Source organism: Pholis gunnellus (assembly GCF_910591455.1).
Source record: "Pholis gunnellus genome assembly, chromosome: 4".
Lineage (NCBI taxonomy): Eukaryota > Metazoa > Chordata > Actinopteri > Perciformes > Pholidae > Pholis > Pholis gunnellus.
This window is the reverse complement of record NC_136530.1, coordinates 22,055,597-22,078,506: the sequence shown is the minus strand read 5'-3', so window position 1 is coordinate 22,078,506 and position 22,910 is coordinate 22,055,597. Positions and strand designations below refer to the sequence as shown.

At 45.3% G+C, this 22,910-nt stretch overlaps 1 protein-coding gene across 6 annotated transcripts in view; it reads left to right on the top strand.

Annotated features, from left to right (window-relative positions):
• The window catches only part of mast2 (microtubule associated serine/threonine kinase 2), a 149,347-nt gene that overhangs the window by 89,906 nt on the left and 36,531 nt on the right, over positions 1 to 22,910 (top strand). For 3 of the 6 annotated variants that reach the window (XM_079157663.1, XM_079157662.1, XM_079157661.1), the window contains exon 5: positions 15,208 to 15,299. In XM_079157663.1, the coding sequence (XP_079013789.1) occupies positions 15,208 to 15,299 (92 nt within the window). Of the gene's footprint in view, positions 1 to 2,786; positions 3,487 to 5,991; positions 6,196 to 15,207; positions 15,300 to 22,910 lie in introns of those variants that run through there. The other 3 variants (XM_079157666.1, XM_079157664.1, XM_079157665.1) reach the window with 2 other exon arrangements.

Here is a 22,910-nt window from a genome sequence, read left to right as displayed (position 1 = left end):
GGGTTCAAGCCACCGGTCTGTGTACTATCGCTGTCAGGGTTCCCGAGCACCTTGGAAGACCAGGTTCCATGACTGGAAAATGACCAATTTCCCAGTCATTGGAAACACAATGAGAGACAATGTCCTGGAAAATAATTTCAACAGGCTGAAAACGAACAACAGGCTGTCTGCCAGAGTTCCCCACAACGGATAACACCGCCATCAATAGTAGTTTATGGATTTTTTTTAATAGGCTGTCATGTGACACGTTGGATTTCATGGCATAGCGCTGCTTTCTTCCCAACTTGGTACAAATGGTTAAAGTAGTTAGCACGGTTGGTTCGGTCGCTAACGTTGACGTGCTTGCCAGCTTGTTTTGTCCGTAAAGGTTTCAGGTTTGTGACTCAACTCTACCAGCAATGCTTTCAAATGTGTGTTTGGTGTTGTTGGATAACAATGACTGGGAAGCAAAACAACAGTTCTTACTTTGCTAGCATTGTCTCTTTAAACACAAGGCTGCATTGTTAAATGGACCATAGCATGAAATGGGTGTGATTAGCCTTGTTAAAAAAAAAAAATCCAGTTAATATAATACAAGGCTGCTATTTGTGTTAATGGTGTTCAAGGAGCAACGGTTAATATAATTAGTGAAAAAAAAGAAAAAAGGATGCGTTAGCGTTAGCCGCGATCCCTGTCAGCTCATCACTGATAACATCCTGGGTAATGGTCACTAGAAAATAATGAAAATACTTTATATTAGTACGGTGTTCAATACTACTAGCATTTGTGTCCATACTTAACAGACTGAGGGTGTAAACATGTGCATACACACACTACTACCCTGGCTTTAGTCACATTCATTTCCCTGTAATTCTGTTACTTTGGGATCTGGTCGTGTGTGGTGGTGCAGGCATGACTGTGCCTCCTCCAGATATACGGCCTCACATACGGCTCTGTAACTAGGTTAGGACGGTCACATGACCACATACCCAGGTATTACCAGTGCTCACCGTGTGACTAACTTGAATCAGCTGAGCCTGCCTTTTCGTACAGCGCTTGCACAATCATCTCGAGCATGCTGCCATAACGAGTTTCGTATCGATCCTCCAAAGATAGTGGTCCGCAGAGAAAATCCTGACTTCCCAGTTCCCCTTTGGGATCCTAAATCGCCGAACCACAGCAAGGTAATAACGACAAAGACCGTGAAAGTGCACATTTGTGGCTGTAGCTGCAGTCCGAACCCCGAATACAAATACGCTTTTATCGCTCACACATCTCCTGGTAGCGCTTTGAAGATACAGAGCTGCTCTCTCTTAAGATTCTTAATATCAGCAGAGCCACAGGGGTCTGATGATACGTGGGTGTGTGTGTGTGTGTGTGTGTGTGTGTGTGTGTGTGTGTGTGTGTGTGTGTGTGTGTGTGTGTGTGTGTGTGTGTGTGTGTGTGTGTGTGTGTGTGTGTGTGTGTGTGTGTGAGATCTTCAGGCTCTGCAGAGAGCTCGGAGGGAAGTGATGGAACTGAAACAAAGTCTACCTGCTGTCAATCTGTCAGATGCTGTTTTTTTTATCGTTGCTTTCTGTTTGCCTCAAATCAGATCATATTTTCATACTTTTTTATTTTTGCCCAAACAGAACATATTTCATGGTAACCCAATGAGTCGCACTGCAGGATGTTCTCCTCCTGATGACTATATTGGGAGTGAGTGCTTCATATCAGCAGCTCACGGAGGGCTTTGCAGAGACACAGAAGATGCTTGTTTGCCGTTGGGTACTTTCCTAATTCAATTCATCATCTTGAACTCAACTGAATGAATCAGTTAGATTAATCATTCCTCTGATGGCTCTCAGTAAGATCAAGAACATAGTCTCTGCAAGGGGGACAAGGAGGAACATGTTTCATTTTAAAGTGGCAACATATTCTCATGGCACACACACAAGTCCAGGTTGGTGTGTAATGACATTCTCGTATCCTGTGGCTGCCCTTGCGTCAGTAATCAGTCCACATTAACTGTGTGTGTGTGTGTGTGTGTGTGTGTGTGTGTGTGTGTGTGTGTGTGTGTGTGTGTGTGTGTGTGTGTGTGTGTGTGTGTGTGTGTGTGTGTGTGTGTGTGTGTGTGTGTGTGTGTGTGTGTGTAACCCTACCCTAGTCAGAGCCGTCCGTGATCCAGTCCATTGTTTATGAATTAGCAATCTGGCTTGAGAGCTGCATTTAGCCCATTAGGGTCAGCGTTGTCCCCGGGCTTCTCAGAAACCAGAGCACAGACCGAGAGGACAGCTGGTCTGATCATATCGGGACAACGTCCCCCGAGTCCAAGTGTCAGAAAGAGGAAGAGAAGTTTCCCCGTAAGGTACGGTCATCAAAAGAAAAAAATACCTCAGAACACGGTGGCATTAACTGGAAGCATAGTCACTTATTTAAGTTTGCTTAACTAGAAGTTATTACATGGCCAATAAAATAAGAAGATAAGATTAGCACCGTTCTCTTATAAACAGGACATGTAACTGTTTATTCATCAGTCCTGCTTTTTACATGAACGTGAACAGGAAGTTGTTGTTATTTCTACAGTTGAAAATACTGTAGAAAAATCTACTTCTTTAGACAATAAAAACTAAACAATGAGTATGAAGCAGTGAAGACATCTCAGTCTTCCGTCCTGCCTTCATATTCCCGCCTCCCTCACCCTCCTCCCTCCCTCCCTCCCTCTGTCCCTCTCGCTGCTGTTCGTTGAGGACTCAGTCAGTCCTCTCGTCTCACAGCGGACAGACTGATCACAGACAAGCTGAGACTTCCAGGAACTGAGAGGGATTAAACGGGCAGCCTGTACCCAGGAAACGGCACTCTGCTCCTGGGTTCATGCAGCCGGGGAGCGTCCCTCTGAGCCTTCTGTCTGGTGGATCGGTGGCAGGAGCCGAGGGTCCGCTACCAGCAACTAGACTGGACCAGTTTCCTTTTTATCCTCTGACATTACATCTGACTCAGAGACATTTTTGGATTATTTTTTATACATGAAGAAGAAGGAAGGCTGTGCAATAGACGGAGTTGGCTTCCTGTGCTCAGATAAATATGAGCGTGGTCTGGACGTCGCTCTACAGGCTGCGTGTGTTTGTGTGTGTGTGTGTGTGTGTGTGTCTTTAAAACGGCCTCTTAGTTTGTGACTCAGCAAGTCCGTGCTTGCTGGTGAGGGAACACTCTACCCCAGATACCTCACATAACTGTGTGTGTGTGTGTGTGTGTCTCTGTCTGGAGATAAGAGCAGGTGCTGACGTAACACACACACACACATTCCTTTATATATAAAAGTCAGGGGTTTGGCTCATGGAGGACTAACTGTGGGCCGGTTTTTGGTTCAGTGTGGAGCTGGAAGATGGACAGTGCAGTACGTGTTTGACGGACAGATGAGCTCATGCAGCCCGGTGGATTATCAGAGATTACAGTTGAGCCTTTTGTCCCGGGACACAAGATGAAGAGGAGGAAGGAGAGAGCGGGAGCCCCACGCCTCCACCTCCAGTAAGAGAGAGAGAGAGTGTGTGTGTGTGTGTGTGTGTGTGTGTGTGTGTGTGTGTGTGTGTGTGTGTGTATGTGTATGTGTATGTGTGTGTGTGTGTGTGTGTGTGTGTGTGTGTGTGTGTGTGTGTGTGTGTGTGTGTGTGTGAGAGAGAATGCAGGTCACATTCATATCAAGGCAACTATTCATGTATCTTTTTACCTTTTTTTTAGTTTTTACTTTGTGGCTCCAGTATGTTTACATCCATGAGTGTAACTCTACACCCATGCTGTAATATGGGCAACCGCAACATGCGGATGTTTAGCAGGTGTACTGTTCTCCATCTTGATTTAGCATGTCAGCGCGCTAACATTTGCTGATTGGCATTAAACACAAAATATAGCTAAGGCTAATATTTGGTCACTAAATATTGGAGAAATATACATTTTGACCTGATTGTGGTGCTAGAGGAAAAAAGTATGCACAGTTCCTTCTGCAGAGGACACGAAATATAAGTAATTAAATAAACGAAATGCGGAAATCAACTATGCAATCTCTTTAATCGACTTTAAAGAGAAGCTTTAAAGAAGCTGGCGCTACTTGATGCTCCTTGAAGGCACATTTGCCGTTTCCTTCAATTACTTTATTAAAAGTTTCTCCAAAATTGTGAAACACCTGGATGTAAACATACCTTTCTCTCTGTCAGGATGTATACCTTTCTGTTATTAGCTGTGAAATGAACAATTACCAATACCGGCTGAATATCACAACTAACGACAAACAAAGATTAGTGTGGAAAGAGAGGGAGAGAGAGAATACATGCCTGACAGGCTGACATTGTTTCTGTGGCTAGGTCACTATCACTAGATACTGTATATGGGTGTGAAGAGTTGGGGGGGGGGTAAGTTTGGCTTACAGTCATAATACAGAACATGCATAGTGTACATACATACCGAGCCGGTGGAACGGCAACACGAGTAGGTATCAGAGTGAGATACCAGCAGGGAGGGAAGTGCTTCATCAGCTCAACGGACTCCAGTGTCTCTGTGTCCAAACACAAGTGTTGCACCATTCATACTTCATTAGAAACTACTCAAATACAAGTATATTGGATGGTAAGGTTCACAGTTAAATGAACTAATTCTCTAGAGCAGGTGCATTGCACAAGATCTCTTGTATGGACCCAACAAGAAAACCTCCATGCAGTCTGTGTGATCGACGTGGTCTCGGTTCTGGACTCTGATCACGTTTCGTAAATGAATCCTGTCCAAATGGCCTTCATGTGACCCCTTCCCCAAAACTCGACCTTTTAAACCTGGTCGAGCTGCTCTCCAGCAGCATCTGACAGCAGCCCTGTTCTCCCTCTCGCGTGTGCCAGATGGCTGGACTTACCATCCAACGAGATCCAGCATTTCATCATGAAATTGTCTTTAATTTTGTGCCTGCGATGGCCGTGCTGAAACTGTGGCGGTGCACCGCAGATGGCTCTGCATTATGTAAGGGGGGGGGGGGGGGGGGAGCACTGCACATACTAAAATGTATGTGTAGCCCTTGACTTCCCAGCAGGTGGTCTCACCCATTCTGTCCCCACCCGGCAGGGGGGTGGGGGGAGGGGCATGGAGACCACCACCATAAGGCTCTCATGCCCCTTTGTGCCATCTGAACGGTAGAGCCTGGGGAAATGTTTTCAGGCCGTTTCAATTAACAGGTCGACCTAAAAGTTTTCCAACAGTTTGGAATTCTTGAGCTGGTGTCTGTGCTTCTTCCTGAGACAGTAAATCCAGCCTTTGTTTCAGTTTGACTTTGGACCCCTGACTGAGCTCTGTGAAGTTGATCCAGAACTTTCTGTCCAGCGGTTTCCAACTGTGATAAGTTTATGCGCGAGGCTTCCTGCCCGCTGCGAGGGGACATCTGCGGGCAGGCAGAGAGCGTACGGATCAGCGGCTAGAGCCCGACACTGCTGCTGAACTCACACACTGAGCACTGGAGCTGCATGCGTCTAACAGTGCGACCTCAGGGCTGTCGGACACTGTCGAGTAAAGCTTTTACCAAAAACTCTTAAATCTACAGTCTACAGACACGCCTGAAACGTCTACAATCAATATCAAAATACTTGTTCTTTGACTTCATGCCTCTTTTGTGCATGCATTTAGTTTTAGAGTCACGAGTGCCTCACAGTGACTGCTGTGAAGCTTGAAGACACTACTTGTGTCTCTGTTGCAGTTATTCATTGTTTTAGATTGAACCGTTCAAATCATTGTAGTCTAAACTATTAAAGTGACATCCTAAATGTGCGCACTATTTATAACATGCTGAGGTGCAGCAGAGCAGATGGAGAAGAAAAGTGATAGAACAGATGTTAAAGAACAGATTGATGTCTCTTCACGTCACACACACACACACACACACACACACACACACACACACACACGGCCAAGCCGCCCTCTTCACACATCCCTCCTTACCCGGCTCACTTCCTCCTCTCTTCCTCCTTTCTTCCACTCCTCCCCTCCCTCCTCTGTTGGCAGAATCTGGTCGCCGGCTCAGCTGCGTTGCCACGGCAACAGCAGCCTCCTCCAGCACCTGCTGTCCCCCACTTCCTTTCATCCCTCCGTCGTTCAGCCCCCCGTCGTCCCCCTGTCCCCCCTGTCCTCCTCCTCTCCCTCCCTCTGTTCCTCTGACGGCCCTCTGTCAGCCCCTGTTCACCAGCGAGGAAACCCCTTCCTCTGGAGGTAAGAGCCGTGTCACCTCTTAACACACCTGCTAATGAGCCGATTACTACATCCACTTACTAGAGTCTTCTTCTGGCTACTTACAAGGAACATTCAGTTTGTTTTGCAACTTTTTTTTGTAGTTTTGGCCACAACTGCTATTTTACTCACCAATATCCAAATAGCTTAATGTACCGAGGAGCCACAGGAGCTACATCACAAACTGAGGATGCTCGCACGTCCAACCTGTTTGGCTCCGTTACAACAAGCTCATTTGGCCTCGTGTGATAGCTGTGAATGAGCTCTCTCAAGATATTAAATGAGAAACATTTCAGATCACTGTCAGGAGGTCAAACTAGATATCTTGGTTGTTATCGTCTATAAACAATGCAACAGTCACATTGGTAGTCAGAACCTTTTTAATGGGTTGCAAGATAAATCTGAGCGGTCATGAGATAAAAAATAAGAAAAATGTCGTTACCCTCCCCTCTCCCCATTGTTTTCATTATTGTGAAAATACTCCTGTCTGATAGTTCCTGGGTCATCAGAAAGCAAAACTTTTTGAGGGTCAAGGTGCTATGTCAGTATGGGTGGGTGCTATGGATACAATATACAAACGCATATATGCACCAAAAGGTGTTAAAGGGATGGATACTGTCGTACAGTATACAGTAAATAATATGGCAAAAATATCTGCTGGTAGAAACATGTTCAATGTCTCATGGCATAAATCGTCATATCACCGTGGTGTCAGAGGAAAGAACCTGCTTCCTTCAGTCTGAACGCAGGAACGAGTTCCTTAAAAGGGTTCCCGAGGTCCTGAAACAGTTCCCGCTGTGGAAAAGGTCCTTTAACCTAAACATGAGGAAACACCAGCTGTGTGCGTGAGAAGGTTATCGGCAGGTAAATGTCACCGGTGCAATCAATCGTCTGTAAAGGGATAACCCTTCTGTCCCTGCTCTGCTGTATATGTGGAGGTCGATCAGAGCTCAGAAACAGAGGTGTGAGAAGAAGAAAAAGAGCATCAGGGAGGGAGGGAGATCTGCTGGGTGGAGAGAGAGAGAGGATCAGAGAAAAGAGAGAGAGAGAGAGAGGGAGGAGAGGATAGACACACCCGCAGCTCTCACGCACACTCCCTCTCGCCGGTGTGACGGGCTGAAGCCGGCGTCTGTTTGCCAACCACATCGTCTGCCCGGGTGTCAGCGCGATGGTGCCGCGTCTGCGTTAGCATGTCTGACTCCTTCTGGACGGTGCTCTCCAATTTCTCACTGCCCGAGAGAAGCATGCTGCGGCGCTCCAAGAGGTACGCACTTATTTACACTCCGTCCTTTTTCTTTTATTAGTTATTTCATCTCCGGTAGCCCTGCGTCCTTTTTTTCCCCTCCCCTCTGCTCCTCATTTCATTTTTGCGTCTCGATTAGTTTTTTTTTTCTTCATTTTTTCTCTCTTTCTCGTTTTAATTTCCCGATGCTCCATCCTCTCTCTTCCTCCTCCTCCTCCTCTTCCTCCTCCTCCTCCTCTTTGCAGGTCTTAGATGCTCAGCAGGAGTTCCTCCAACATGAAGGTCGGCTAACTGAATTAGTCTTTCGATGGATAAACAGGACGCTCTGTCTGACTCGGTGTGTGTGTGTGCGTGTGTGTGTTTGAATGGGAATCACATGTAACACTGCTGGTATGTATCCCAGAACTGCTGTGTGTGTGTGTGTGTGTGTGTGTGTTTGAATGGGAATCACATGTAACACTGCTGGTATGTATCCCAGAACTGCTGTGTGTGTGTGTGTGTGTGTGTGTGTGTGTGTGTGTGTGTGTGTGTGTGTGTGTGTGTGTGTGTGTGTGTGTGTGTGTGTGTGTGTGTGTGTGTGTGTGTGTGTGTGTGAATGGGAATCACATGTAACACTGCTGGTATGTATCCCAGAACTGCAGTGTGTGTGTGTGTGTGTGTTCTCTTTTATTACATGTTCTACATCTGCGTACAGTTTTACGCTTCTGTGATGCAAGTCCAGGTTGGAATAGAAGTCGACGTTTGTGCATGCGACCACATGTCGTCATTTCTTCTTCGTCTTTTTTTCTTTAGCTGTCGTTCCCTCAGCTGACCTCTCCTCTTCCTCTCCTCTGTCAGTCAGAGCCAGAGGTGGCTTCTCCAGCAGCAAAGAGAAGCAGATGCAGCTGTATACTTATCACTTTGAAGCAGCAATTTTCTTCCTCCTCCCTGTAATAACAGGGGTACACACACACACACACACACTCTGCCATATTTCTTCTTCTCTGCTCTTTGTCACCGCCCCCTGTTGTGTGTATTTGTCTCGGCAGTGTTTTTAGAAGAGAGAGGGGTTGTGAAGTGACTCCTGCATAGCAACAGTTTTGGGAGTGGAGTGGTTGGGAGCCGACAGCTCGTGATGAGCTATAATCAGGACAAAATGGATCCATGGCTCGCACAGAAAAAGGGGTGACCCGAGGGGTCGGGAGAGATTGGCATCCTCTTTTAACACCAGTTATCATATTCAGTTCCAAAATGACAGTCATTCCTGATCCATCCTCCATTTCTCTTGCTGTTTTCTGACCTTGTCTTAACAGATGTCAAACATACAGGTTCTTCCACATGTCTGTTGCTGGCTTCCTCCCCCCGTCAGGCTCATTGTCACAGCGTTTCTAATGCAAGACATGTAAATATTTACATCTTTATGCCATTGATTTTTAGATAACTTTACTGTTAAAGACAAGGTCATTACGTCTGCACCTCACACTGTTAGGAGTGTGCTTCTCCAGGCTTTCTATTCAAATGTTAAGCTTGTCGACATATTGTGCTTTCCGACATGGCTTCCTCGTCTCCGTCCTCTCTCATGTGTTTCGTCTAAATGTTTAGCACCTGCAAAGATGCACATGCACACCAATGCACAGCTACACAGATTAGTGTGTTAATCCGTAACTGCACCGAGCTCTCAAATCCTTAACAAGCGGTTCTATACGCAACTTCCTGTTGCGTATAGAACACTGAATGTGATGGCGATATATATACAAAATGCTTATAAGAATAAAAGGAAACAGACAAACGTGTGCATGTGTTCTCAAGTGCAGACGGAGAAGCATGTCCAAAGGCTGATATTTGCCTTTCCGTCACTGCGATGTGTTTCCATCGTACGGAGACTTACTAGTAAATGCAACCAACATCTGACTATATGGACATTTTTGACTGGTCTGCTTAGGCTGCTTTGTGTGTCAGGAGCTTTTTTTCTTTTATAAGATTGATGTTAATGTTGGTGTTTTAGTAAAAAGAACATGGTGTATGTTAAATAAAAGCCCAGGGATGTTTCCTTTTAACGTTAAACTGGAACAGTTTGTTCAAGGGCAAACCTTCTCCTCACCGCAATCATCATGTCTTGTGAGGAGCTGTGATGATATACGATACTTTTACGGGTTTTAGTACCATTCACAAGATGATGCTTTTTTTTATACCTTACTTTCGGGAGTATGAAAAATAAATGTGTCTGCAAAAACCCTTTTCCTCATTTAACAGAAGAAGCCAAAGTTATCGAGCATTAAATGTCACCTGAACACAATGATGACTGTGCAGCTTTCAGTGCTTGGTGTTCTTCATACACAGTGTGCTACAGACACTTTTCAATTCGTACCAAAAACATACATTGAGGTCAAATGGTTCAGTAGTCCTGTTGGCAACAGGTCTTCATTGACTAATTTAGAAAGATTATGTGAATTTGCAAAAAGAAAATCGAGCAACGGCTACATGTCTCTTCTTGTTTTTCCTTTCGGGGCGTTAACCTCGTAGCTACTGACAGTAACTCACAGCACAGCAGGAAGTGTGACTTTAAAGACGAAACACACACACACACACACACACCGTCACACACTCCGGTGTGGGCCGTCACATTGATTTCCTGTGGTGGCCGTAACCCTCACACCAACATTATTGAGTGGACTGTGGGAAATGAGTTTAGCTGTAGATCTTATCCACATACTCTCGCCTGGTGTGTGTGTGTGTGTGTGTGTGTGTGTGTGTGTGTGTGTGTGTGTGTGTGTGTGTGTGTGTGTGTGTGTGTGTGTGTGTGTGTGTCCGGTGGTTTGGTTTAACGCCCACACAGCTGTTTGCTCGTCGCTAGTTTCCACTATCTCTCCCGTCACATCGCTGTAGGTCTGCCTCTATGACTGTGTGTCTTATGAGTTTTACAATAACAAAGTTATTACATCCTGAGCTTATATGCAGTCGCTCATATGGCAGGTAACACGGCAGTAAACACGCATGTGCAAACACTTAAACATACCACTTTATGAACAATGGGGATTGTTGTTCGTTGTTATGGTGACGACAAACATCAGTGGCGCAGTAGCTTTTCCGCTTCTTCAGCTCACTTTACTTTCTGTAACCAGAGTTGCATTAAAGCTTTGGTGGAATGAGCACGCTAGCTTGCGCCGCTTTAATGCGACTCTGGTTACAGAAAGTGAGACGCACAAAGATGTAACTCTTCTGGCAATAGCTGTGAAACGAGTGTCGAGATGAAGCATTCGATTGTTCAATTGTACTCATTTACTCTGGCTCTCTACGCCTCGTCTCTGACCGTCCTGCTACGTTGATTTGAATGGGGATGTCCGTTCTACTCCGGTTCTATTTCCTCTTAGAAACCTCTTAAACTCACTGATGAGACTGCGCACGGATCGCACGTTGTGTCTCGTTTGTTTAATACGGCCGTAGAGCCATTTTACAGGTTCGATGGTACCGAACCTGGCAACTTCCCTGTGATGACGAGACCTCAGGAAGCTGCACACAGTCACTTTACCGACTGTTCAACAAGAACTAGTTCAGCTCGCAACTTCTCCTAAAGCCACACATCGACATTGTTACATTTCTGTTCATGCGCGGATTAAACAAGTGAGATGCAGCATGTTAATCTGTGAGCTTTAGAGGTGTTAGCGGGTGTATTCTGGAGCCAGACCAGGCATGAGCGTGATATCGATCTTCTCATCTCGTCTCGGAGAGAAAGCAAACGAGCGCCTCATGATGGTGAACTATTCCTTCATATGGCTGACGGCTCAGAGGGGAGCGTATGGGAAACAGAAGGACTTTTTCAATTCTCATCGCCGCTTGGGTAAAACACCGTGACCAATTTTAAGAGAAGTTTCGGTCATAAAAAGCATCTTCAACCAGAGAAAGTAATGGAACTGAACAGCAGCACTCACTCACTGCGCTCTTACCTGACAGGCTGCAGCTTTGATGGTGATGAGAGGCACTCGAAAGCCCACTTCACACACACACACACACACACACACACACACACACACACACAGAAATGTTGCCTTGAGTCAGTTTTGCATAATGGAAACATGTTTCCCAGCAGGGATCCAAAACTGCCTGCAGGAGAATAAAGAATTAGAGAAGCACAGTTTCTTACGAGAGTGAAACTGTGCTGCAGCACTTACAAGTGTGTATACAAGTCCGAAACAAGTACACAGTGTTAATACAATGTTAATGTTTGTGCAAGACAACATATAGCTGGTCAGAGGAGTCGTCCTGCTTCCTCTCTGCATCATCCAACCGGACACAAAGTCACGAAGGTGTCTGAATCGGGGAGTCTTTTTGACCGTTACCCCTCCCCGTCTCCTGCTCGTCTTTGCAACACTCACTCCACATTTGACAGGCGCGTTTGATGCCTCGGCCCTAGATGTAAATGCACACTCAGGAGGCAGCCACTGGGCTTTGTTCATCAGCCGGTGATCAGCAGCAGAGTGAGCGGCCGTCGCTGTAAATGAACCCACTCGAGCTGAGCGTTGCTTTAGTCTCGGTGGGACTCGCACCGTGTCGTCTTCATGTCCCTCCGCTGTCCGAGGTTTTTTTCTCTTTTGTGTCTTCCTTCTCCGTGACTTCCTTTCTCAGCGGTCCCCTTATCGTCCTCGATCTGTACACGATGTGCTGTTGCTCTGCTCGCAGCGGAGCTGATGTCTATCAAGCCAACCTGGCCTTTCGTCTAATATCACTGTCACCTCAAACATTCTAAATGTCTAACAGGATAACAACTGATGGCCAGATATCTTTTCCTGCAAAAGAACTGTTTAATGTGGTACCTGTGGTGGGGATATAGAGGCATTGTTCCAGTTCTTTAATTCCAATTAATTTCTAGTGTAAGCTAGAGAGTCTTTAAGTCATTGCACAGCAGGTCAGCTCCAGACGTGCAAACATTTGAAAATGTGTCTGTAGGGGAGCCTAAAGTTCAACAAATATGGAGATTAATTAATTGAAATCTTTACTTTGGTTTAAAATGATCTCTTTGAAAGAAATATAAAAGAAAGTACCAAAGCTTTAAGAGTTCAGACAAAGTGCAGAGTGATATCACACTTCCCAGAACATTGAGAAAGAGATAAATACCTGTGAGTGTGTGTGTGAGAGGTGAAGAAATTCCCTGAACAAGCATCACTGGATATCCAACATGGCAGCTCATCCTTCATACAGGTGTGTGTGTGTGTGTGTGTGTGTGTGTGTGTGTGTGTGTGTGTGTGTGTGTGTGTGTGTGTGTGTGTGTGTGTGTGTGTGTGTGTGTGTGTGTGTGTGTGTGTGTGTGTGTGTGTACACCACATGCTACGCTCAAACTGCTGATGCTGCACATCTCAACAGATGGCAAACACACACACACCCAGCATGCCATATATACATCACGTGTAGTAATTATTTGTCAGGTGGATTTGGGAATTAGATGTAAGTGTGCCATAGACGACCTTCACACAGGTCATAATACATGTGCTCGTCCCTAACCCTCACCTTGACCTAAAGCTTATTCAAATGCCAAAGACATCCGTACACTTAAAGCCTGGAAGTCAAACGGGTCCATATAAGAGCACACACACCGCACAGATAAAGAGCTCCGAACTCTGAGACGTCACGCTGATCATTTGACTGTAGCGAAGGTTTCGGCTCTAATCGCTTCCTGTGTCTCGTGATCATCCCGGCAGGTTCTGCCTGTCAGAAACACTACACTACACAACTACATAATTACAGCCAGCAGATGTGATGGGCCAATTAACACCGAACACACATGCTGTTAGTGTGCCGACACCTGCCGGCAATGCAGGAGCCTGTAAGAAGCGTGTGTCCATTCTTTCACTTAAGGAAAAAATACATGCATACCTGAGGGAAGACGTTGAACACATTGCATTTGTTTAGAAAATGGGTTTGAAATCTTAATGTGAACACTGGATTCAGTTCATTTAGGCTAACAAATAGATGAAGAAACTAAACTAAAATACTTCAGAGCTACCCTTTGATTTTCCAACAAGAGTTACGCTGTGCACAGCACGCCACTCTCCTCTCTTCTTCCTCTGCGCTCATCCTCCGGCGTCGGCGAAACAGAGAGGAGCTGTCCTCTTGAAGCTTGGCAACCAATCGCATTGATTGATGCATGTTTTCCAGAAATACTACTTTGATACGTGCAGTCGTTCAGTAGCCTAGTCTTACAGAATGAGACTGTGCAGTCAGCAGCATAGAGACTTCTGTAAGTTTGGTAAAATGCCATCATCATATGTGTTGAACAGCACAGGACCCAGAGTAGAACCTCGGGGAACACCTTTTAGATCCAGTGATTAGGTCAGTATTTGGTAATAACAACAACAGCATCTGTTGACTTTCATCCTCCTCTGCCAGTTTAGCGTTAACTTTAATAAGACATCATCCTCAGCGCACCCTGAGGCCTCATCACTGCCTCCTCTTCCACCCGTCATTTCCTCAGCGCACAGCGAGCCTCGCCTCCAGTCATTACGGACACGCTCGGCCGTGAACTGCAGAGCAACAAAAACAAAGCGGGAAAGATCCTGCGAGCTCGACCTGTGCGAGGGCTGCCTCCTCATTTCCTCCTCTCCCCTTCTGTCTGGGGACGCTTGTCGCAACTTAAAAGCAGATTCTTCTTTTCAATGCAAGCATCTTTCGTAGAGCTTGCACACACGAACACACGCACACACACCTACACTACAAAGACACAGTCATCTCAGCTCAGAGGGGAGCTGAAGTCTAACCATTACGCTGCGTGATCAACCTCTTAATGACTGTTCAGCCATTAGCGGCGGAGCCTGGGTCGACATCTTCTAATAAAACCCTGCAGTGGAAGAGAAGAGGTGCGATGTTTTCATGAAGCTTTTATTGCTGACCTAAACAAAACCGTATTTCTAGTCTAAACTAATATCATACCTCATATTATTTCAGTTGAGATGAACTCTAGTTTATCTCTTGAACAAACGGGTATGGGTGCAAACCCTTAGGTAAATGAGAGATTGTTTGCCCAAATAGAGCGGCACACGACAGATTAGAAGGATAAATACATAAATAACTCTGCTTGCATTTTTACAAAGTACATCGTCTATACATCCCGTATTGTTAAAAGGTCACCGTTTAAAGGGACTGTCGTTCTATTAGCAGCTGATGGAGTACCTCATCTCCTCTGCTATTACTCCTCTGTATATAGACGACAGCAGCATATTTGTTGGCAAAACTAAATCCTTTGACTCGCTCAAGTTGGACTGCAATAAAGCAGCAGGCGACCGTTGGCTGTGCGTTGCATGATTGCGACTATCTGGTGTCTTTGCGGTGTCCTCGCTGTCCTCTGAAGGACATACGGACGCACTCTGTGAAACTGTAGCTGTGAGCTCAGCGGCGGCGCATGTATGAAAGCTAAACGCACGCTGTCAGACCCCTGCTGTCATTGACTGCAGAGCTGCAGTCATTTTTTATTTTATTTTTTGGAAGCGGTACAAACGACTGGCTTTAACGTTCAGGAGAGAGAGAGTGAAAGTGTGCCTGACAAAAGGGACCGCGGCTGTTTTGCCTTCCAGCTCAGTGTGGAGGAACGTCAAAAGAAGGCTTAGTAGCATTCGGAGACGCCAGACGCAGACGTCTTTGTGTGTGGTTCATTGCAAAAAAAAAAAGCTCCGGTAAATTCTAACTGTTGTGCAGATAACACAGCTGCCTTTATTGATCCAAAATCTGAACAGAGATGAATTCACTGAACTGAGTTTGTGTGTGTTTTTTCTTTTTGTCCTCAGCTGTCGAACGAGCAACAGGAAGAGCCTGATTGTGACGTCCAGCACCTCCCCCACCCTGCCACGACCACACTCACCTCTGCATGGACTCACAGGTAACACACACACACACACACACACACACACACACACACATATATGTACTTGCTTTGACACTTGACACAAGGAGATCTATTTTCCTAAATGTGTAAACATTATCTTGGTACCAGCAGCATCCTGGTCAGCAGTTTGAAAACTGTGGTTTGAAAATTCATGTTAGGTAGCCTAAACTGATTTAACAGACTAAAGGATTGATTCATCCTCTGGGGACCATGAATACCTACAATGCTTACAGCGGTCTGCCCGGCTGACAAGAGTAAAGGAACCACTATCAGTTGATGGTGTAGTATCACCTGTTTTTTGCCACATTTGTTCCTCATCTGCAGAACACAGTGTGTAGTAACAGCAGGTGAGCTGCGTTAGATGGAGTCGTGTTGTTTACCGTCGCACACCAACAAAGCACAATAAACAGAGCGGGCGGCTGTCTGAGCACAGCACAGCGAGATATTTGATTGCATGGACTGATGCACAGACCCACCATGTTATGTGGGCTGCCGCCTGCCTTTTTAAGGAATCTCTCATTGGTTGGATGTATTTTGAGTGTCTTGCATTTGACGATGATGAGCTCGAGCTCTGCCCTTCTTCATTCAACGTCATAAAACTCTCAACACGTGCTCTCCTGGAATTGATCGATACGGACATGCGAGTATGAGCAGATCATATAAATTTGTCTCGGGACAAATTGATACTAGCAATGCCAGTTGAGCCTGATTGATATATTGACATGAGCTGGCTGATTTTTGGCGTATCACAGATATATCTGACAGCACTGACGGGTTTATTTTTCAACCGTAAAATGTCCCACTGGGTACATATCGATATCTGCATCAGACCCAAACCTGCAGTATTTGTTGGCTGCTGTTTAACCGTTGGCCAACTGAACATTATGGCCATTTATTAAGCAGTTAGCGCAGAACATTGTCTCGTTTACAGCCTTTAAAATGCTTTTTTTCATTACAATCTTAATATCTCAGTTTTTAACTGTTGATCTTGCAATACAAGTTATTTAAAGGCGTGACCTCGAGTGTTTTTACAATTTGCAGATTTTTAGACCAAAGAAAATTAACAGATGGAAAGGTTCTAAAGAAATAATTTATTTGGGGGGGGGGGGGGGGGGGTCCTCTCACCCCCACACATACATTCACACTATGGACATTTGTTATGGCAGGATTTTTGTCGAACACGCTTGACAGCCTTCAAGACAAGCACACAAAACTCCAAATCAACCATCAGATACCCACCCACGGGACCCCCTCCACCCTCCTACACCCTTCAGATGTAAAAAGGGAGAGAGAGAAATGGAAAAGAGATGAACACCAGTGATATTGATTGATGGTGACTGAAGGGGAGCGAGCGACACAGTCGAAATATAGATTGGAGGGACTGAATGAAAATGGATTGGTGACAGGGACTGAATGGGAGGAGAGAAAAACTGCAGCATGGATATGACAAATGGATGGATGGTAAAATATCGACAATTATATCTGACTCTGAGAGAGAGAGAGAGAGAGAGAGAGAGAGAGAGAGAGAGCTCTTCATTAACAGTGTGTTTGTGCTCAGCTGACAGGCACACGTCTCATTTCCTGCTCAGGAAATGATGGAACTTGGCAAGTCAGTCACAGCGCCCACACACACACACACACACTCACACACACTTTGAATAACTGGTTTTGATCAGTACCTCCATTCAATAATCAGCGATCCGATATAACCGATGCAAAGTGCAAATTCCTATGGCCCGTCACCCTGAAGGTAATCATTCAGAATAGATGTTGAATGTGCAGCGTCATAGATGCTGAGTGGTTAAATCCAGAGACCCCGCTCTGTCTCTCTCCCTCTCCTTTTGTATTCTGTTGGTGCTCTGTATTTGAGGCTAGCAAGGGACTTTCAGATGCAGGTAAATGGAAGAAGTAAAATATTTTTTTTGGACTGGTGACTGAGAAGCTTGAAGCATGTTTGGGAGCTTCTAAAGATAATTTGTCATCATATATCTACAGGTGGATTATGAGACAGTGGCCCCCTGGGCACAGACATGCCTGAGGCCCCACCACCTCCAATGGAGGAGCAAGGACGCACTGACTTCATAGTTCTTTACCCTCTTTGTGTAGTTTTTTTGTGTCTCTTTGTAGGGCTGGGTCATAATTCAATATAATAATTTATTGTCCTTCAGTGGAATCGTATCGTGATGAAATCATGTATCACAAGCACTAACTCAAATTTCTTTGACAATCGGATAATGTTGCACTAAAGTATTGAAGTATTTCATTCACAAGGGAGTATACAACAATAGGCCTGTATGTTGTTTATGTATTGCATTGCCTGTAAACGTGCTCTACCGTGATATATATGTATCGGGATAGAGCATTTTGGCCATATATCGGTTGTGTGGTCGCCTGTTTGGGGTCACATTGCGCTGCAGCATCCATAATACTCTCCCTCTTTCGCTCCAGTCTTCCTTCTCTTCCTCTCTTTTTTCCTTTCTCCATCCTGACTGCTGTGGCTGCTGTGTTGCCATGGTAACGCTGCCACCAATCTGGCGGCCCGCCTCACGGCCCCCGTCTCTCTGTGTCCCAGACACTGACGAGGAAGTAAACACTGCTAATTAAATGTCGGTAATTAATGGTGTGATTTTCCTTTTCTCCCATGTTGCTTCAGTCCACAGTAACTACACAGTAACTACACAGTAACTACACAGTAACTACACAGTAACTACACTTATTGTAGCTTTGATCAAATGTTTGAATAAAAGCTTAAATCATGCTAAGTTTGATATTACCTCCACAGAAACGTTAACAGAAACCTTTAGTCTGATCCACGGCTGTGATTTCTCACTGCTGGCTGCTACTTTACTACTTAATATGCACCACTGGAGGCCATTCAAACTTTCTTCCTTTCACAGACCCTCTTCAGACATACATGGTTTCTTTTTTTCTTTTCTTCTTCTTTTCCTCTCAAACTCTCCCTCTGGCCGTCATCACGATTTTCATCATGGTTTCAATCACCCAGCCATTTGCCGCTAATCAAATGGAGATTCCTCAAATTCTAATATCCTGAGGGGCTGATGAGGACCAATCCTCTCCAAAAATGACTTTTATTAAACGTTGAAAAGCCTGCATAAATCTCCCCCCCCCTCCTTCTGTCTCCTTTCTTTCTCGCTAGTTTCTTTTCATCTCCGTAACGTCTCGTTTCACTCTCTCCTACACTTTCCTACACAATCTACACTTTCTCTCTTCCTTTAACTCCGCCCGGCCCTGAACTTCCCTTTCCCCCCCGCTGACATTTGGTAAAGGCCAGCTGATGATTGGCAGCTGCGTGTGCTCTGACTTCTGATGAATTCTGTCAAACAATCCACCGCGCGACTTTGTTATTGCACTGAAGGACAGGAAGAAAGACAACTTGGGATTTAAGCTTTTCTCTTATTCCTGTCACACATTGTGCGTTTTCTTTTCTTCTCTTCCGCCCCCTCCCCAATTATAGCTGTATTTTGTTATCCCAACCACGCCGTCCCTGGAGAGGCAGCGAGACTGAAGAGGCACAAAGCAGATAATACATTTGCATGTATCTCATACGCCGGTATATGTCTTAGTCTTTGCTAAAGTAGGTCACTGTCAGCTGCACAAAACCTTCTGAAAATGTGACAGCAAAGCGGCTTCTATACCTGCAGTGACGAGACCGCCTACCGGGTACTCTCAGCCCTAATTTACATTTCACTTTCAAAACACCATCCACACGGTGATTTTCTCTTCCTCACAAGAAGTGGAAAGTATTATTCAAATAGATTTCAAGAGTGATTTGAATTTTTTTCCCCCCTCTGGAGCCAATCAGAGTATGTCAGCATGCTGAAAGTCACTGTGTGGACGTTGCATCACGGTGTGTGTGTGTGTGTGGTGGGAATGAGGCGTTGTGATGTTTCTAGTCTCGGTGCGGTGCGGAGCGACCTCAGTGACTTTGGCTGACAGCTGTATGACAGCCGTGACCAGTGCAGGTCAGTGGGGCAAAAAAGAAACCAGAGCATCATGCAAACAAACGGACGGGTAACAAGCCAACAACCTGTCATCTCACAACTGAAAGCTTTCCTACAGCAAGGGATTAAACCCTCTGAGATACCACTAATGTATCAGGAACAACACATGTCAACAGGAAATAGGAAATCGTCACGCTCCGAAGGTTGTGGAGTCCTACTCCCTCCCTCTCTGACTCTACTCCGCTCTGTGTTTCAACAGACTTTCCACATCTCATAATCAGGACTGTTGTCCTGTAGATGCAGAGGGCGCCAAGGACACAACTGATCTGATATCAGTACTTGAGATCTTAAATAATATTGGCAGATATTACATTTTTTTACGCAGCCACTAGCCGTGGGCGTTTGAAGTAATCTCCATATTTGAGTACTCCCGTTAAATTATCATAGTTGTCACAAAAAAAAGTGAAATGTAAGAATAAGGTCGGAAATGACCGCCATCTTCTTCTCTCTTCTAGTTGTTTGTAACTCGTACTCCGGCTCAACAAACGCGATCAGCTCGCAGAAATCTCCTCCTTCCACCGAGCTCACCGGGAGCTTAATGTCATTTCAGTGAGGAGCTGGTGAACCTCCTCTGCCCTGGTGGCATGGAAACAACGTGCTAACTCTGCTAGCCCGCCTGGTGTCTGTCTCTGCTGTTTTCTCCTTGTGCTTGGTGCGCAAATTGTTAATCATCAAACTAATACGCAGCTTTAACGTTAAATAGCTTGCACTGCGCTTTTGTTTCTTTTGTCGAGAACACTTCCAGAGATCACTGTTAATCCTGGTTTCTGATTGAAAACGTTGAATGTTATCTGTCACGGATCTGTTCAGATCATCACAGTTTAATCACCGCGTCCCGTCCAAAGAAATGTACAAATGAAGATTACACTGAATCTATATTTTTAGGCAATGTGTTATTAGTATTGTTGTTGTTGTTTTTTTATTATTTTAATTATTATTATTAAGTAGTCATGCCCATCCCTTATAGCCACATAATGTAAAAAATGAATTAAAGATCCCTTGAATTTTGAATTGAAGTACTGGGCAGTATGAACTGGGACATGTTATAGTTCCCCCTCCCTCCATTGTGGTCAAAGTATTTAAACACATCTTTGCAGTGTCTTGTTACTTCTCAGCCGACATGTACTGTACGGCAATAGTCACACAACTGCAAAAGATAATATTCGACCTTCCGCCTTCCTTCTCCCTCATTGGACACTCTCTCACTCCAACTACAGCAGCCTCATCTTATTGGCTACAATAAAATCAAACTAGTTTGAAGTCAGTTTACGAGGTCTGCTCAAGGTTATACTCATTTACATTCTGATTAGTCTATCAGCTATTCTGTAAATTAGGGAAATGTCCATCAGAAGTCCTCACACTGGAGAAGCTGGAACCAGAGATTAGTTGGCGTTTTTGCTTTCATTTGATTGTCTAATGAGTACAGCACTAAAACAAAATACCACTTCAGACCCAGGGTGAGGGTTTCTGAGGCGGCTTTGGGAAGCCTTGCTGACATTGAGCTCACGACACACACCTTGGAGCACCGTCGCATTATCATGCAAATAGATCTGAGAGGCGCCAGACGCCCTATATACACACACACACGCACACACACAGTTTACACCTCGCTGCTGTGTGCATTTGTTCTTTACAGAGAGAGATGGATTCCTAAGTCTTACATCTGTCTTCTTGCGTTGACGAATGGTCCACACACACACACACACACACACACACACACAGTCGGAGCCATGAGGTGTGACAGTTCCTCCCTGAGACCTCTGTGTCTTTTGAATGTAATGGGTGAATGCGATGGAAACTAACAAGCTTCTGTTTGACTAATAACAGGCGTGTTCGCTCGAGTATGTGCATACATGTTCCGCTGCTTCAGGCAGAGCCGGGGATTCCTGTCCGACGGAGAGACAAACGCTCTTATTAATATCTGAGTCCCTGCTCCGTCCAGACGGGCGAGGAGAGATGCATAATTGATGTGGAAATGTCCGACCACTTAATCTCTCGTCGTCCGCCCTCTCCGTCTCCCTGCGCTGAAATATTAGCTGCGCACCGAGCGCCGTGTTTCCCTGCAGATAGACCCGGCCTTCAACGTTCCCATCCATCCATCACGCTGTGTGTTTATGCATCGATGTGTCAGTATGCTTATTGAATAATCTCAGGATAATTCAGAGGAGCATCGGCTGTTTTCTCGTGTGTCAGTTTCACAGCAGGTTCGTCGAGGTTGCGCTGCAGATGTTCTATGCTCGGTGTATGGATGTTTCCTCTCCTGAAACACAAAGACAGATGTTTCGTATTCTCTTAATTATTCAGTGACTTCATGGAGCCTATTTGTGGGGGTTTTTATGCTCTAAACAATCAATAGTGACAGTCGCTTCTATGCAATGAGACAATGAGCGGTTACTCGGTTACAATCTCAACTTTTACATGTGTTTAGGTGGGATTGATTTTGATCAAAATGCTTCTGACTCGAGGAGGATTCTTACCAGCTCACTGAAATAAAATAAAGCATCAATTATTTAATCATTTGGTTTAGGTGAGGAGCGGCACCTGGGCAGAGCATGCAGGAGGCCGGACCTGATGCGGTTTGCGCCACAGTCACGTAGCCGGCTTGTAGTTCGGTCATAAACAACCGAGACTCTCGCTGTTCCTTGAACTTGTCTGATGATTTCGGCGTCAACACCATCACCATCAGAAATTCCAAACCTCCTCGTCGTCTCTCCAGTTAAATCATTTTTTTCTCCATTTAAATGACCTCTTTTTTTTTTCACCCACGGATGTTTTTTTCTTCTGGTTTTGCGCCAGCTGCATGGAAACGTCATCTCCATGCCTACTTCACTCCCTGTGAACTCTCCACAGACAATGACCAGCTCTGTTCACACATCATCGGACATTACTCAGACGTTTCAGACTCTTTTAATGTGCAGTGCAACTGATTCTGACATTTGCGTCTTCACGTACAGCTTCTCCCGGTAATGTCGAGATAAGTTCAGGGTTGTGGTGCATATGATGCAGTGGCACGCATAAAACTGCTCTATATTTTCTTTTCCAACACCTCACATGCATTATTGCGTTGATACCCTTTTACATTGCTAACGCTACCAGCAGCTCTGTGTGAGGGGCACAAACCGGAGCTATGGCTGCTCTGGTGGCAAAGCCGGTGGTCTGCCACCAAAGACATACGAGGTACACCTCTTCGTCAGCTGAACTCAGCCGACAGACTCGTCTTGTTCACTCACTCAGCTCTTGCCTTACTGAAAAGGAGGGAGGACACGTGAACAAGCGGAAAACGTCACACGCGTTGTCATACAGAGGCCCATTATTTGATCTTCTATCTTGTCATTTGACAGGGTTTGCTTTCACATAACGTGCAGCGGGAAAAAGCCCGTTGCACCACAAATCAATCTCTGTTATTTAAAGAAAAATGACAGACATCAACAAATAAGCAGTTCAGGTTCAATCTGTCGTGTTTGCTCTTGAGCCCCGAAACAGGACAGCTCATTTCCTGTGCTAGGTAAATGCATAGATACAGAGATGATGTCTTTTCAGCGGGGTTACTGTTCAGTGTGCTTATTCTCTCTCTCCCCCCCTC